The sequence below is a fragment of the Hemitrygon akajei genome, chromosome 12, assembly GCF_048418815.1.
Source record: "Hemitrygon akajei chromosome 12, sHemAka1.3, whole genome shotgun sequence".
In the NCBI taxonomy this organism is placed as follows: domain Eukaryota; kingdom Metazoa; phylum Chordata; class Chondrichthyes; order Myliobatiformes; family Dasyatidae; genus Hemitrygon; species Hemitrygon akajei.
In genome coordinates this window covers 41,006,420-41,024,307 of record NC_133135.1, presented here as the reverse complement: position 1 = coordinate 41,024,307, position 17,888 = coordinate 41,006,420, and the positions used below count along the sequence as shown (strand labels likewise).

Genomic DNA, 17,888 nt, shown 5'->3' with positions numbered 1-17,888 from the left:
GTAATGATACTATTGTTATTTTTAATACTTATTGAAGAGGGTCTAATGTCCTTTCATTTTTAACGGTGATCACATTTACAAATAAATGTTATTTACAAAACATTGTACTCATACTCCAGTTAATTATTGTCAATAATTTACTTCTGAAGTATGATTGCTGTTCTTTCATAAGGACAAGAGGATCTCAAATGGCTCTGTATTGAGATAGCAGAAAGTCAAAGTTGAAATGTGTTCTGAATCAACAATTTAAGACAAAAAAGAATGCATTAACAAGGCATGATCCAAGATTAATGGATCTGAGAAGAAACTAGACTGGGAAGTTCAAAGAAGGCCCATAGGAATATTGACTAGTTTGCAAATGGTCGGTGATCCTGCCAAGACTGACCACCCTGACTTCCTTGAAATAGTAATTATAACAATTTAGAAGCTTTCCTATACTTTGTTTTTGTAAGCGAGACTGCAGACTTATATAATAGATACACAACTTGCCAGGAAAAGATGACCATTTCCAATTTTGTATGATTATGCTAACATATCAAAGTAAGAATGAGAGAAAGTTAGAGATTATAGTGGGGCTAACTAACAAATAGTAAACATCTCGTAATGACTTTAAAAAAAAAAGAAAATCTTGTTTTTTAAAGAATGCATAGCTATAAATATCTTTTTAAAATAATGCAAAATTATTACAATAAGTTCATAACTGCATGAGATCAAATAAGTTTTTAGATGTTTCATAAAATAACAAATAATTCAAAATGCCTGAACACCATTCCTGAGATGGAAATGTTGGCAACAAACTGATTAGCATAATAGTAGAAAAAGATAAATTGGCAAATAACTACTACTTCCACAAGTAAAGCAAAATGTCAAAGAGGAGGAAACTACATACTAAAAAAGACTTGAAGGACAATGATTAGATTAGATTAGATTAAATTAATTTTTGTGGACTTTGCACATACTCAAATAGTAGCACTTCAAGTACAGCGTTGGCACTTACTCATGACATTTGATGATAGCCAATAAATACTGGGCTTATCAACAATGTTCATGAGAACAATGACACATAGCAATGAATAACCTATCAGATAGGTTTCACCATAATGAATATTTCTCACACAAATAGACCAATGAGATAGGTTTCAATGGCTTTTCCTGACATATACTCCCATTTCGAAAATTTTACTTGGATTAGGTAACTGAAGGAAGGCACTAAATGTAGACTACTTCTGTGTAAAAGCAAACATTTTAAGGATAATGAGAGAGAAAGCCAATTCCAGAGTTCCTCCTATTATAATCCAAGGGTGGAGTCAGTGGCATAAATTTTGATGGCTGTCGTAGTGGCAGAAGAGAGATTTGTTTTAAACGGATCTCAAGGAAGAGAAATTAGGACACTTTTAAAGACCTAGGAAATGAATTAACACATCAGAATATGTTATAAAGAGTAAACACAGTCCTGACAAAGGGTCTCAACTCGAAACGTTGACTGCTCGTTTCAACGGATGCTGCCCGACCTGCCAAGTTCATCCAGTTTGTTAGTACGTCATGTTATAAAGAGTGATTCCCATAAGATATGACAATTTGTGAACAAAAGATGCATCTCACTAGAAAAGTATTAATACCTGACACACAGTTAGATAGTCATATCAAGCAGCTCAAACATAGATTTATACATTCATTGTTCAAGGTGAAGATAATTTGGCCAATATGACAATGAGAAATATAAACTATTCAACCCCATCCATAGTAACTTGTTTAATTTAGCTCTAGTATAACGCTAAAAGGGATAACGTTGGACTTGGATGAGGACATTTTCCCCAGATAAAATTAATTACACAATCCTGTCAACAGCACACAACCCTCAGCCATCTTAAGGGGACTATGCAAGCCTGATCTGAATCCCCTATCTAGCAGACAACCTGTTCCTGCAAAGGTTTCTTCCATTGCTTTTACACAATTACCTTTAATATTCTCAATGATTCACATCGGGCCAGTTTTACTTCATATTTGCACATTGCCCATAGGAACTTGACCTTTGTTTGATATCATTTCAGCTTCATGCTGATGACATCAACAGCTCTAAATTGTCAGACCGCTTACCTGACATCAGGTGCTGGATGAGCAGAAAGTTCCTCCAAACAAATAAAAAACAAAGCCATTGTCTTCAATTTTTGTCACAAAACAAGCTCTTTGGCTACACATTTATATCATTGTCTGGCAATTGTCTAAAGTTATATGCAATCAGGTGGCATATCTAACCCTGTTCAGCTTGCAACCATATATCTGCATATTTTATCTTGTAATATTGTCTGACTCCATCTGTTCATTAAGTCACCTGCTGTTGAAACATTAATCCAACCTTTTGTTACTTCTACAGTTGATTACTTACAACATACTCTTCACTGGCCATTGAAGGTCCAACCTCCATAAACATGAAGATATCCACAAATCTGCAGCCTGTGATCTAATTCACATATAGTTTCATTAACTCTGTAACTGTTGACAAACAATGGCTTCTAGTTATGCAGTGCTTGACTTCAAAATTTTCATCTTTCCTTTTTTAAATATATTTTCCTGTCTAATATGTGAATCTGCTCTAACCTTAAACCAACTGAAGATGTTTGTGCGCCTTTGAAAATGTTGAGTATTTACAGCATTTTCTGCTTTTGCTTCAAAATGTTCACCATTTGGAGATTTTTCGGTGTGTTCATCAATTTGATAAATTGTAAAGACTACATGTGGACAAACAGTAATAAAAAAAAGAATAATCACAGCTCACCTTGGGAAATCTTTCTTTATACACATGGTTCATCATTACTATCTCATTGTCGTAGAAACAAGGGGATCTCCCGGGACTGTTTTTTTAAAAATGGACAAAAATGTGAAAAGCATGAGTACATTTTATTCATCAATGATTACATTACAAACTTTGGAAATTATTTGCTGCTTTGTTTAATCTGACTCAATGTATTATGTCTAATTATAAAGCAAATTGGTCCAAAGAAAAAGAAAAAATGGCAGTTCTTGCAACACACACAAAATGCCAGAAGAACTCAGCAGGACAGACAGCATCTATGGAAAAGAGTAAACAGTTGCCCTTTTGAGCCAAGACCTGGCCTGATGAAGGATCTCGGCCCGAAACTCTTTTCCATAGATGCTGCCTGGCCTGCTGAGTTCTTCCAGCATTTTGTGTACACTGCTTAGATTTCCAGCATCTGCAAATTTTCTCTTGTTAATAACAGCTCTTCATTTTATTAATTTTCTATAAACATGAAAAGGGATGGGCTCCACAAGGTTTCAAATGCCCAAGACACGCCGTACGATGAGCATATAAAAAAGCTTGTCATGACGGCACCCCAACAACTCCAGCAGGAGTTAAGGGCACACACACACACACACACACATGAAATAGTAATATACTTTCCCGTTCCCTTGTCAATTTTTAAACTATTTTTAAGGATTCTGAATATCTCAGCAAACATAAACAGATTCTGAAAGTGATCAACCAGACCAATTTTAAATACACAACAAACACTGACAAAGTCGCCACAGTGCAATAGTATATAACCTTTGTATTTCTTATATAAATCTTCTCAATAGCTTTGTTACAATTTAATGTAGCTTTCTGCAGAGTAAGGCTGTCATTTTAATCTGTCACCTGAGGCAGGAGTGTCCATCATTTCATTACTCTTTCAAATTTGATTTATTGATTAGGTCAGTTGTACTTTAGGTATCTTGTTCCATAGAGACCAAATCTGTTCTAATTTCACAAATTTCTTTAGAAATAAATATTTATTTTTAAATCCTATTTCAGAATAATACCATAAAACACATTTTACTTTAAATGTGGCATTAATAACAAGTTGAGAATTTTTCCCCATTCATTTTGCAACAAACCTGTGTAAGTTGATTGAAAGGGAACTTGTTTCAATGTGTTCATTAAGCATTTCTCATAACTTTGCATTTAATGATTTAGATTTATTGTCTGCTTCAGTTATGTGAATATTTATGTTGGTTATATTAATGTCATTTGTGTTGTCCTGTTTTCACCGCTCTGCCATCTTAATAAATGCTCCCAAGTCCAGTGTCAATGGAAATCAAGTTTTGTGTCTGGTTGAATGGAACTTGCATTTGGATTTATAAGTCAGGGTTTCATTCCTGGTTCTGTCAACAGAATAAATGTTAACAATTAAATGGACAACATATAGTATTTTGTTACTGGGCTGTCGATGGTCAGCATATAGGGCTATAATGGGTATATAGGGCTATAATGGCTATATAGCATAATGGGCTATAGGGCTCGTTTCTATGACTTTCTGAGTCAAACATTTTGTACACCAATTAAAATGCCATTCTTGTTACCATCTCTGATAATTATATTTAAGAATAAGAATCTTTTACCCATGATTTGTCATATGCATGAAGGAGAATAATTCTAGGAATGAAAGGGTTAACATATGAGGAACATTTGATGGCTGGGTCTGTACTAACTGGAGAATGGTGGGGGGGGGGGGGGGTCTGATTGTTGATCTGAATGTTGAGAGACCTAGATAGAGTGGACATGGGGAGGATGTCTTCTGCAGTGGGGAAAGTCTAGGACCAGGGGACACTGCATCAGGAGAGCAGGACATCCCTTCACAAAGGTGAAGGTGGTTAATCTGTGGAATTCATTGCCACAGATAGCTATGGAGGCCACGTCATAGGGTATAATTACAGCAAAGGTTAAAAGGATCTTGATTAGTCAGGATGTCAAAGGAAAAGGCAGGAGAAGAGGGCTGAGAGGGATAATAGATCATCCACAATGGAATTGCAAAGCAGACTCAATGAGCCAAATGGTTGAATTCTGCTCCTATGTCTTATGGTAAAGGTTTACATTAACATTATACAATTTCATTTCAGTGTACAACATAGGTATGCATATTTAAAGGCTGCAATAATTTCATTTTCTTTGGGGATTTCTGTTGTTTCTTATAATAAACTTAATTTCTTGCATTTTTCATGCTTTCACATTAATTTTACTAGCCTGCATCATGTTACCATAATTTTAAATTGTGCACGGATTAATTTTAAAGACTCTACATATTTTTCTTTTCAACCTATCTCTATTGATGCATACACTCAGTAACTTGCAATTCATCTGTCCAAAGAAAATTCTACACTCTACTACTAGTGTTTAATCTAAATATCTCAAATGATTCTCTAATATTTTACACTGTTGTCTTGAGGTTAACTCCAGTTGATGATGCCTCTTTGTTTGAAGAAAAAAAACTAACAATATTTGTTTTAAAAGTACCCTATTGCAGCTTTAGTAAAGTATTTTCTTGCTCTAATCAAGCAATTGATTGTAAAGACATAAAATAATATTCAGGAATTAAACTATTACGTTTGTTGAAGGTAATACTGAAAAACCATGTGTGCAAGAAAATCAATACTGTTGGCCAAATCTTTCTTTTCAAAGAATATAAGGTAAAATAAAACTGATTTTATAATTGTTGTTGAACTAGTTATCCTTCTTACGGATAAAGATCCCAGCCTCAGAGGCACGAAAAATAACATCTAGCCTGGTTTTGCGGTTTCAGTATCCTGGATTAATTTCAAATCTGATACTATTATTTCCATTGTCCCTCAGGTTTCTTAATTTGCCACATCATACATACTGCAAACAATTTAAAAATTATAATCTCGCCTTGCATTTGATCCTGGTACAATGATGAAAGGTTGCAATTTAGTTGTTTGTTCTAACATCTTTCAAATGGAATTAAAAAGGAATTTTTGTTTTCAAAAACATCTATTTCAATCCAAGAAGAAAAAATTTACTATGTCATCCTTGTGCTTAATAAATTGCAGCTCAGTGTCATTCAGCAAGTTTTATATTCATTCTCATCAATCCTCCTGTCACTTTGGAAATGATGCATAGAACTTGGAGAAAGCTGACAAATTGTTGATGACTTCATCTTTGGGAGAGCAGGGTATTGTAATCTTCACAATAACATCTTTCACATATACAAATTTATTAGACAGCAAAGACATTGAAGTAATTTTTTTTAAGTTATAGCTTGCCTAATAAATTAGTAACCATCAAAACAATGTATTATTTAACTGTCATCCTTTACTGGACAGTAGAAAATACGGCTACTAATTCATCCAACAAGTCTTGAAGTTGTAATGTCGTATCTCAATATAACAGCAAGAATATATAAAGCGAGTACTGATACAGATAATTAAATAAAAATATGAGTTCTTTGCAATGGAAAGCTGTTGTCAGGGTCACCTTTTGCATTACACATTACATGGTAGTGGGGGGGGAGGTAGTAACCATGGATATAAAGTTTATGATCTGACAAGTATTTACACACAGTGTGTACTAATCATTTATGCACAGTGCACATGCAGGACAACCAATGGGAGAAATGGGAAGAGGCATACAAAATCTGAATGGGAATAAACAATTGACATTTTGGGTTGCGATCCTTTATCAGGACTGGAAAAGAAGAGGGAAGAAGCCGGAAAAAAGGCAGCAGCAGGAGGGGAAAGTGTATAAGCTGGGTGGTGGGTGAAGCTGGTGGGGGGGGGGGGGGGGGGAGAAAGGGGATGAAGAGAGAAGCAGGGTGGTAATAGGTGGAAAAGGTGAAGGGCTGAAGAAGGAATCTGATAGGAGAGTAGTGTAGACCAAGGGAGAAAAGGGAAGAGGAGGGACACAAGGGGAAGGTGAGAACAAGAGATCAGATGGGATCCAAAGAGGGGAGTGGAAAAAAGAGGATAGGGGAGGGGGAGAATTACTGGAAGTTAGAGAAATCAATGTTCTTGCTCTCAGGTTGGAGGCTACCCAGGTGGAATATGAGGTGTTGCTCTTCCAACCTGAGAGTGGTCTCTTCAAGGCAGTAGAGGAGGCCTTGAACTAACATGTCGGAATAGGAATGGTGATTGGAATTAAAATGGTTGGCCACTGGGAAATGCCGCTTGTTGCGGATGGAACAAAGGTGTTCGACACAGTGGTCCCCTAACCTACATCAGGTCTCACCAATGTACTGGAAAGAAGGCTGCATCGGGAGTACTGTATTACTTCACCTGAAAGGATTGTTTGGGACCTTGAGTGGAGGTAAGGGAGGATGTGAATGGGCAGGTGTAGCACCTCTACTGTTTGCAAGGGATACATGCCACCAGGGAGATTAGTGGGGACAGATGAATGGACAAGAGAATCGTGGAAAGCAGAGGGGACAGGGGGAGGTTGAGAAAGGCAAATGAAGCGAAAAATAGTGCACTGGCGCGGAGGCTCATTGGGTGTTAGGTGACGACAAGAGGAACTCAACCCTGTTAAGGCTGCAAAAAGATGGGATGATAGTGGAAGTCTGGAAAATGGAGTAGATGCAGGTGAGGGCAGCAGATGAAGAAACTAAGAAAAGGGATTTGCATTTTTGCAGGTGACAAGGTGGAAGAAGTATATTCAAGATAGCTGTGAGATTTGGTAGGTTTTTAAAATATATCAGTAGGCAGCTTCCCCATAGAAGGAAACAGAGATCAAGAAAGGAAAGAGAGTGAAGTGAATTTAAGGGCAGAAGTGAACCAAGTGAATTTAAGGGCAGAGTGGAAGTTGGAGGCAAAGTTGATGAAATTTATGAGCTGAGCATGGGTGCATGAAGCAGCACCAATACAGTCATCAATGTTGCACTAAGAGAGTTGGTGAGCACTACCAGTGAAGAGTCAGAACACGGACTCTTCCATGTAGCCAACGAAAAGGCAGGCATAACTGAGGCACAAGGTCCACAGCTATACCTTGGGTTTGAAGAAAGTGGGAGGAGCCAAAAGAGAAATTGCTGCTACCTGATCTGCTGAGTTCTTCCAGGATTTTGTATTTGTTATCCCCCATCCTCATCATATTCTACAGGGGTTGTATTGAGAGCATCCTGAGCAGCTACCTCACTGCCCGGTTCGGAAATTGCACCATCTCGGATTTCAAGACCCTGCAGCGGACAGTGATGTCAGCTGAGAAGATCATCGGGGTCTCTCTTCCCGCCATCATGGACATTTACACTACACGCTGCATCCGCAAAGGAAACAGCATTATGAAGGACCCCATGCACCCCTCATACAATCTCTTCTCCCTCCTGCCGCCTGGGAAAAGGCTCCGAAGTATTCGGGCTCTCACGACCAGACTATGTAACAGTTTCTTCCCCCAAGCTATCAGACTCCTCAATACCCGAAGCCTGGACTGACACCTTACTGCCCTATTGTCCTGTTTATTATTTATTGTAATGCCTGCACTGTTTTTGTGCACTTTCTGTAGTCCAGTGTAGGTCTGTAGTCTAGTGTAGCTTTCTCTGTGTTTTTTTTTTATTACGCAGTTCAGTCTAGTTTTGTGTACTGTGTCATGTAACACCATGGTCCTGAAAAACGTTGTCTCATTTTTACTATGCACTGTACCAGCAGTTATAGTCGAAATGACAATAAAAGTTGACTTGACTTGACTTGAATTTTCATCATCTACAGAATCTTTTGTGTTTACGAATTTCCATAGCATTCTTATGGATTGAGCAATTAAGGTGAACTAATTATAAGCAATCTTTTTATTCAATCACAAATGAGAGAAAATCTGCAGATGCTGGAAATCCAAGTAACACACACAAAATGCTGGAGGAACTCAGCAGGCCAGGCAGCATCTATGGAAAAGAGCACAGTTGATGTTTTGAGCTGAGACCCTTCTGCAGGACTGGAGAAAAAAAGATGAGGAGTAGAGTTAGAGGGAGGGGGGAGGGGGGAGGGGTGAAGTAAAGATCAGAAGGGGTAATCTAATAGGAGAGGACAGAAGGGCATGAAAGAAAGAGAAAAGGGAGAGGAGCACCAGAGGGAGGCAATGGGCAGGCAAGGAGATAAGATGAGATAGGGAAAAGGGGATGGGGAATAGCTGGGGGGGGCGGGGCAGAGGGAGAGTCATTACTAAAAGTTTGAGAAATCGATGTTCATGCCATCAGGTTGGAGGCCACCCAGTCGGAATATAAGGTGTTGTTCCTCCATCCCGAGTGTAGCCTCATCACCACAGTAGAGGTGACCATTGATGGACATGTCGGGATGGGAATAGAAAGTGGAATTAAAATGGATGACCACTGGGAGATCTTACTTTTTCTGGCATATGGAGCTCAGGTGCTCGGCAAAGCAGTCTGCCAATCTATGTCAGGTCTCACCGATATACAGGAGGCCAAACCGGGAGCACCAGATACAATAGATGACCCCCAACAGACTCTCAGATGAAGTGTCACCTCACCTGGAAGGACTGATGGGGGCCCTGAATGGTAGTGAGGGAGGAGGCCTGACATCCCCTTTTCCCTCTCTCACCTCATCTCCTTGCCTGCCCATCGCCTCCCTCTGGTGCTCCTCGCCCTTTTTCTTTCTTCCATGGCCTTCTGTCCTCTCTTATTAGATTCCCCCTTCTCCAGTCCAGTATCTCTTTTACCAACTTCCCAACTTTTTACTTCACCTCTCCCCACCCCAGTTTCACTCAGTAACCTGTATTTCTTGCTCCACTACCCCTCACCCTCTAACTCTGACTTGTCTTTTCCTCTCCATTCCTACCGAAGGGTCTCAGCACAAAATGTCAACTGTACTCTTTTCCATAGATGCTGCCTGGCCTGCTGAGCTCCTCCAGCATTTTGTGTACATAATCTTTTTATTCAGTCCATTTGCCCAGCTGATTTACATCATTCACAGAGTGTAGTCACAACTGAAATTCACAGATGTTGACAAATGCTCCCTACAAACTTTCCATTTTAAAGAACATCTTAATTAAAAAAAGCCAATTTGTTTAGTTTAGACTAGAGAGCAACTAGAGAGTTAATCATACAGTTGATGTTTTATATCAGTTCATAAAAAACATACAAAGGACTCACCAGAATGTTATTCCATTCAAACATTGACAAAACGGCAGTGTACATCATTTGGATAGAATGTGCAGATGACTGGCTGCATAGAGGGGAAATGCTGGTTACCAGCAATGTGTGGCCAGCACATTCTTGGCCACATACTGCTGGTAGCCAGCACTTCCCCACCTGTGCATATCTGTGTTTTCAATACAGAGGTCAGGGACATACTGGAGGCCAGATGCTATTGCATTCTGTCTCCCACTGCACCGCTAAATTCAGCGCTGTAGGGGCAGAGCTCAGTCATGCTGACTATCCAGCCCCTCAACTTTATGTCACGCATGCATTAAAACCCCATTCAATTGCAGTTTTCTTTTTTGTAAATCTTACTCATTCCAAGGTTTAGTACTTCCAATGTGTTTTTAAATTTTAAAAATCTATTTTGCTTGTTATTCCATGTCCCTCACCATGTGAAAGAACAATTATCTACTTTTAGGCATCAGTGCAGTTCAGAAGTGGGTCCATCCCATCATTCTTTTGGGATGGCTTTGATATCCAACATCAAAATTGAGGAGAGGTTTTGCATGCTTGTAGAAATGGTGCAGAGTTGATCATAAAGATTTCAATTTCATGATTCAGCCAACATTTTGTTCTTTGTTGAGGAGCAGAATTATAATTGTGAAAATAATTAGTTCACTGCACAAAATATTAAAATTTTGATTAATGGTGATGTATAATTTTAAAAGGCATAGGTTCTGCATGATAGAGGACAACAGAATGAATTAGTCGATGCTTTCAATTACAAAAACGTTTTAATACAATGTATTAAATAGAGCCACATTTAAAGATGTGATTTTTTTTCTTCACATCAATAATGCATTCCTATTTGAGGTGAAGTAAATTAGATGGCAATTTCCAGAATCAGAACATCTGAAATTAAACAAGAAATTGCAAGCTGCTTCTTCAGGTTGCCCTGTTTCTCCATAAACATTTCTGAACCTGTAAATTGAGATACTTAGCATTAAAGCTACAACAGCTTTCAAGCTTAGTACTTCTTTCTAAACACACCAAGGATAGGGCTCACCCACTGCAAAAGAGCTTTTAACTATTTGATGATTATCAAACAATTTCTTTGACATTCATTCATTCAGATTAATTATGGTTAGATATTTAAAAGTTGTGAAAAGCTAAAAATATTTTGTCTGTTCTTTTTTAATCTAATTTTCTATTGTGGTTCTTATTTGACTTTCAATAGATGTTTTTACATTGAACTAAGTATTCAAACTTTGACTACCCGTTTGAGCTTGCGGGCCTCAGAAAGGACTTTTGAATCTAATTTGTCAAAGACATGATCATACAGGCATGCAACACTAAAATGACTCCCACTAATGTAACTTATTGCAATACAAACAACTAAAATTCAGAAAACAAAAAATTGCAAATACTGAAAGTCTTAAATTAAAACAGAAAACATGCATTAATTTATCTTGTCTGTGGAGATGGAAACAGTCTCAGATTAATGATCTTTCTTCTCACCTTAGTACTACTTTAACCTGTGAAGAATCTCCAGCAAACCCTAAGTGCTGCTCATATGCTGTTGCCTGCTAAATGATGGCCACCAGACTGTACATTGCAGGATATGGTCAGACCTCCAAAGAGAGTTCAGCCATGTGAACTAAAGTCTTGACTTGAACACAAGCTGTGATTTCATGATTTACTGATAGATATATAAGGAATCTGTCAGATGCCCACTGATGGGACTATTCATGGTGTCCAGAGATAGGACTCTGTCTTGCTGGGATTCCCTCCTAATTCACTGGTTAAATCCCCTCTAAGTTCCTATTCCAACCAAAATCCAGGATCTAAATTCCACTGACTTCAATGGAGAAACCAGGCTTGCAGATTCAGAGGTAGATGGGAAGGCAAGTTTTCTTAGCAACACACACAAACTGCCGGAGGCATTTCTTCTTTACTCAGTTTGTTTTAGTTTTTAAATAATTGTTCTGTTTATAATGAAGTAGAATAATTATTTTAAATTATATCAATCTTAGTTTTTTATGTTTATGATCATGAAATCTATGACAGTGTTCACTAAAATCCTTTCAGGAACATTGCATGGTGGGGCTGGGCTACCTCCACATCAAATGAGAACAAGCCACCATTTGGGCATGTAGCTCAACTTGAGGGAAGGAAAGACCAGTGAATTTGAACCCATGTTAAAGAAAATGTAGGTCTATGAGGATTGTGGGCAGATTTACAAGATCTAGCCAACTGTTTGTATTTTTCAACTACATCTATGAATGTGACAATGACAGGTTTACTTATTTTGCTGGAAGCCATAAACTGGGAGACATAACATTGGAGAGCAGAAAACATACATTTACCCCTACATATGTACAATGGATTCTGGTTAATTGAGTAGACGCTTATTAGGAACAACTCCTAAAGAAAAAAAATTTGAGAAAATAGCTGGAATTCCCTTCATGCATTTGGGACAGAAGACTGGCAACCAGTTTCTAACCAGCGTCAGTCAAACACACTTGTGTGATCATTAGACACTACACTGTGCTTAGAGCGAACAGTTTTTAAAATAGTATCATTTGCATGTGTGTTCAAAAAACAGTAATTTTTGTCACTGATAGTTGGAGAAAAATAAGCAGTAAGACAATTCCTAACTGTTTAGCTCACTGTGATTTCAAGTATTCAGGATGGGGATGCCACAAACAGCCAGGAATGAAAACGAAATGATTTCACTACTTCAACAAGTTTAGGAACTAAGAAAAATCTGGAGGCATCAACAATCATCCTGAATGTTACAATGAAGATTTGGAGGAATTAATCATTGAAAAACATTGTTTGAAGGCAGACCTTTATCTGGACTAGTTGTCTGTGCTGATTTTGTTCATTTATAGTCAGTCAGAAGAATATGACAGTACACTACACTGGATGAATTCCAAGGATCTAATACACAGTTTTATAGCACTATAGTAGACTTTTTATACCTTTTTAAATGTCCATGAAACTTCAGCTAATTTGGGCAGCCATTTAATTGGCCACAATGTGCTGATCCCAATAGAATCATCTATATATGGTAACCAGCAACACTGTATATTTAAATATATATATTCCGTTGCTCAGATTCCATTGAAATAGCTGCTGAAATTCCATTCCAAAATTCCAACCAAAACTAAATGATTTAACTCCAGTATGAGGGCAGCCTGAAAGCTTTTAACTTCTTCCTCAGAGACCTAAGCAGTTCCCCTCCACCAACACATTCTATCACCTGGTTGAACTTCTCCTCCCATTAAGTTTCTTCCAACTTCACTTAGCTTTCTCCAGATCAAAGGTATATTTATGAACATTAGACCTGACTTTTTTGTAGGATATGTGAAAAAGCCCCCTCGCATTTTATCCTCAAAACATTGTGGTTGTGCTGTATCCTGAACTCATGCTGAGCATGAAAATTTTAACACTTTCAAAGCCAATTTCATAGCAGTGAGCCTAAACATGTCACCCTCCTACACTAATCTGACCTCTGTTTGTGGACTCCAGCCCTGTCACAACAAGCCCAATGCAAGCATGAGAAACAATATCTCATCTTTCATCAGGTCTTATTGTAGCTTGCAGGATTCAATACCAAATTTGTCAAATTTAGAATACTCCTCCTTTCTCTCTGTATCAGGACTGGCTGGTTCTACCTGCACCACCTCACCCTACCTATTTCCTGTCCCCAACTTGTCTGTTTATTTTCCCCTTTTATAATCTGAACTACTGGACATGGCCCTGGAGAGATTATACAACATTCCCCAGACTTTATAACATCAGGAAAAACATCACACAAAGGAGTTTAAATGCTTCTTAACAACCAAATTACTTCATTCAATCTGAGAAACTCCCTTGAAATTAAGAGTACGTCAACTATTTCTCATTCCCTGATGCTGGCTGACTTGCTAAATTTTTCCAGTATTCTGTTTTCACCATTCGTGATTTACTGATGGGAGAAATGAGGGAATAAGACGCTCAAATATTTTCAACACTGGAACTCTAGAATACCAAAAACATTGAAAGGCTCTGTTTGTGAAATTATTTTCAAGTTTTACACAGAACTCATGTACAAGGATTATCTTTTTAAATTTGCATATACATTTCTGGAGTAAAGGATTACCATTTCTAAGCAAGGCATATGGACGAAGACTGAAAGAGTGATTCTGCTGGATCTAGTCTGTTACCTATAGTCCATTTGATTACGTGGATTTAATATGGAGGCACAATGTTATTCTGACCCCATTTCGGAATTTCCGTCTGCTTTAACAGAAGGCAAGGCTGCATCTTCTGCCAAAGCTATAAGGCACACTAATAGACTTTAAATACCTCTAGCATCCAGAGACATGCAAAAACAATTAGCATTGATTAAAGCCATTTTTATGAATTTGAACATTTTGAAGAATTAGAAAAAAATATGAAAAATATTGAAATAATTAAACATTGAACTACAGTAACTTTTGTTCAAATATTAAAACTTATTTTGCCATTTTTTTCCTAATCCACAACCCTCAAATCTCTAAAGAGATCAACAATATTCAGAGCATGTGCCAGGTTCTCCAGCAAAATGATAAAGTGTCATAACAAGCCCAGATTCCAGTGGGCTTGAACTGCCATATTTGACAAGACTTATAGAAACTTTAAATGGTTGAACTCTAGCCAGCAAGATTTGGTTGTCTAGATACAAAATAAATAAGAAGCCATGTTACAAACAAGAGAAAATCTGCAGATGCTGAAAAACAATGCAACACAGACAAGAGTACAGTTGACCTTTTGGATGGAGATCCTTCAGCAGGCCCAAAAGGTTGACTACTCTTTTCCATCGATGCTGCCCTGCCTGCTGAGTTCCTCTAGCATTTTGTATGAAGCCATGCTGCAAGGTTGTGACCACAATAATATATCAGATTTAACTTAATACGTAAATGGTAGAAAATATAGTTCAAATGGAAATTTTAAGGACCTAAGCTATGGTTCAGAAATCACTAACATTTGAACCAACAAGGCCAGATGCCGTTAAAATTTTCTGATATGCACTTTGGAATTTCCCATTTACAAATATTTAGATAAAACAATTTATTTCCTCCCTATCCAGCTATGCAATTCATCTTAATATATAAACAGCTGAAGATTTATAAAGTAAACCTTGTTTTCACAGAAAACTATGTCCAATAATCATTAAATGATTCAAACACAGCAGTACTTTACAACCACAGTAATTCAAACAATTCCATTATCTCCTCACTGAAATTTCAACTTCAGTAGTATTACACTTAACTGACATGCTTGCCAAGATTTATTTTTATACCACTAACCTGAGGCTACGTGATCGAGGACGCATGGTTGGAGACTGTCGTCCATCATCATCTGTGATGCTCTCAGTGCTGAAGTGCTTGCTGAGGAAATGCAGTTCATCGGCAGTTGGCTGATATGGCAGCTGGTGAAGTTTCTCCTGTGACGAGCAGGATGACTGTGTGCAGTAAACAAAACTGTCTCTAAGTGCTATTCCTCATCAGCACACTCCATTCTTCTAAATTACTGGAGTATATTAGTGAAAGAAGATATAGGTATTCAAGTGACAATGAAACAAATAAGTAAATTTCTCCCACAGAACATCACATTTGAAACTCATGCTGAAATCTAAAGCATTACAATAGCTTTCGAAAAGCAAAGCAGAATTATTTTTAAGAGTAAAGTACAATTTTAAGCTGATATACAAAGTTCACAGTTCAAAACAGATTTATTTATTATCAAGTATGTATATGTTCTCAAATACTAGTGTAAGATTCATTTTCTTACATGCATTTACAGGAAGAATACAATTGAATTTACAAAAAAAAGTCAAAAACTGGCAAACAACCAATGTGCAAAATAGATCAAACTGTGCAAATAATACCGAGAACAGGAGTTGTAAAAGAGTCCTTAAAAGTGAGTCTGTAGGTCATAGAATCAGTTCAGAGTTGCAGTGATTGAAGCTATCCACATCAATATAGGGGTCTGCTGGTTGTAAGGTAATAAGAAATCCGGTGGTGTGGGACCTAATGCTTCTGTACGCCTCTCCAACGTTAGCGGTGAGAAGATGGCATGGCTGAATGAAGGGGGCCTTTGATGATAGATGCCCTTTGCTTATGGCAGGGCTCCATGAAGATGTACTCAATAATGCAGAGGGCTTTGCCTGGGTATACCCCCCCCCCCCCCCACTTTGCGTAGCTATTTCTGGTTCTGGACATTGGTGCTTCCGTAAAAGGTTATGATGCAGCCAGTTCGGATACTCTTCACTGTGCATCTATAGAAGTTTGTCAGTTTTATATGAGATGCTCAATCTACGCAAACTTCTAAGCAAGTAGTGGTGCTGTTGGTCATCGCTATCATTTCTGTTAAATTATTTCAGCACAACTGTTTGAGCTAAAGTTGTGAATGAAATACTCCAAATGCAATCCATTCCTTGGACAAGAAGCTTAACAAAGAATATCAAAACAAAAAAAGTACAATACAGGGCTTAACCAGGCTGCAAGTGAGATAACATACTGAGGAATAAAAACCAAAAATAAATATAATTCATTACTGTGGTGAACTACATATACCTGTCTGGACATGCCCCCCCCCCCCCCCCCCCGCTGACTGCTCCTGTGGCTCCTCTCACAGATCCCTGTATAAAGGCGATTGGAGGCACTGCTCCTCCCTCAGTCTCCAGGATGTTGTGTGATGGTCCCTTGCTGCTGACTGCTCTCTTCCAGCTAATAAAAGCCTATCTCGTCTCACGTCTCCGAGAGTTATTGATGGACCATCAATTACGTATGCTCTTCAGCAGTAAATATAATACTAAAAATGGTTAGAAAGACATTGGGGTAGATGATCAACTGCTGCACAGTTTACAGCTGCCTACACCAAGACCACTTCTTTATCTCAGCAAGGTCTTGGCACAGAGTCCTTTGGGAATCAGCCTCTGCAGAATTTCAGCATGCTTGACTGCACCGTGAAGGCTGGCTCAGCACAGACTGACTGCTGCTCTCACAGACTAGCTTCTAGAGCCAGTGAGGCACACTAGCATTCAAATTATTAGTGCATCTGACTGTCAATGCCTTTGGAATTTGCAGTCAGTTAATCATTGGACTTAAGTTTAATAAAAAGGTACATTAAGAAACATATTTGCACCCCAAAAATATCAATGAAAAACATTGAAGTCAAATAAATAAACCATAAAAGAAATTGGCCAGCAGGCAGCTTTGCCTATTATTTTGAAAGAACTCAGGGCTTCTACCAGTTTAATTCTAGGTAGGAACAGCAGGCAGGCTTCCTGGGAAGCCTGTGAAATTTTGTCCTGCCCTGTTAGACCCAAAAGAGCACCCATTGCTGCAGCAGTTAGGTGGGGGTTGATGCCATTTGCTTAGTCCAATACCAGTGCTGGAAATGTGCACATCTGCTGGGGTAATCAGTATATGTAGTGGCATCAAGTTAGAAGTTCCACCCCATTAAACCTAGTTTCTCAATTTTAAGTAGAAGCACAAAGTCAATTGCATTGGTATTATCATATCTGGAAGGCTAACACATGCAAAGCAGAAACATAACCAGTATTAGATTTCATTGCCCTTGAACCTTGCCTACTTTGCATTAAGAGTATGAATAGAGATTTCAAACCTTTAGGTTAATAAACAATCATCCAGTTCCTTCACTTTGAAATCTCTCAATGTCAGTCTTGTTTAAACCAAAGAAGTGAACCACCACAGCTTCTGAAATGGAGAATTCTATCCTCTCTGAAAGAAATGTTTCCTCACCCAAGACCCAAAAGACCATTTTGTTGTCATGATATTACGCCACCTGCTTTTGGGCATTGAACAGCAGTAAACAACCTCTTGGCAAATCACTCAGAATCTTTCACATCTTCATGATAAAATGTGTCGATACTCAAAATTTCAATAACTTTAGGCCAATCTCTCATTCTCTGACAGATCTCCCCTTCCAGAAACCAACTTAAGTTGTCTGGAAATTCTAACGTAACCT

The 17,888-nt window shown here is 38.2% G+C and overlaps 1 protein-coding gene across 5 annotated transcripts in view; it reads right to left on the bottom strand.

The window, feature by feature from the left end:
• The window catches only part of mast2 (microtubule associated serine/threonine kinase 2), a 405,044-nt gene that overhangs the window by 83,711 nt on the left and 303,445 nt on the right, over positions 1 to 17,888 (bottom strand). For all 5 annotated transcript variants that reach the window (XM_073062969.1, XM_073062970.1, XM_073062973.1 and 2 more), the window contains 2 exons: positions 15,203 to 15,357; positions 2,777 to 2,852 (listed from right to left, as the gene is read on the bottom strand). In XM_073062969.1, the coding sequence (XP_072919070.1) occupies positions 2,777 to 2,852; positions 15,203 to 15,357 (231 nt within the window). The remainder of the gene's footprint in view (positions 1 to 2,776; positions 2,853 to 15,202; positions 15,358 to 17,888) is intronic.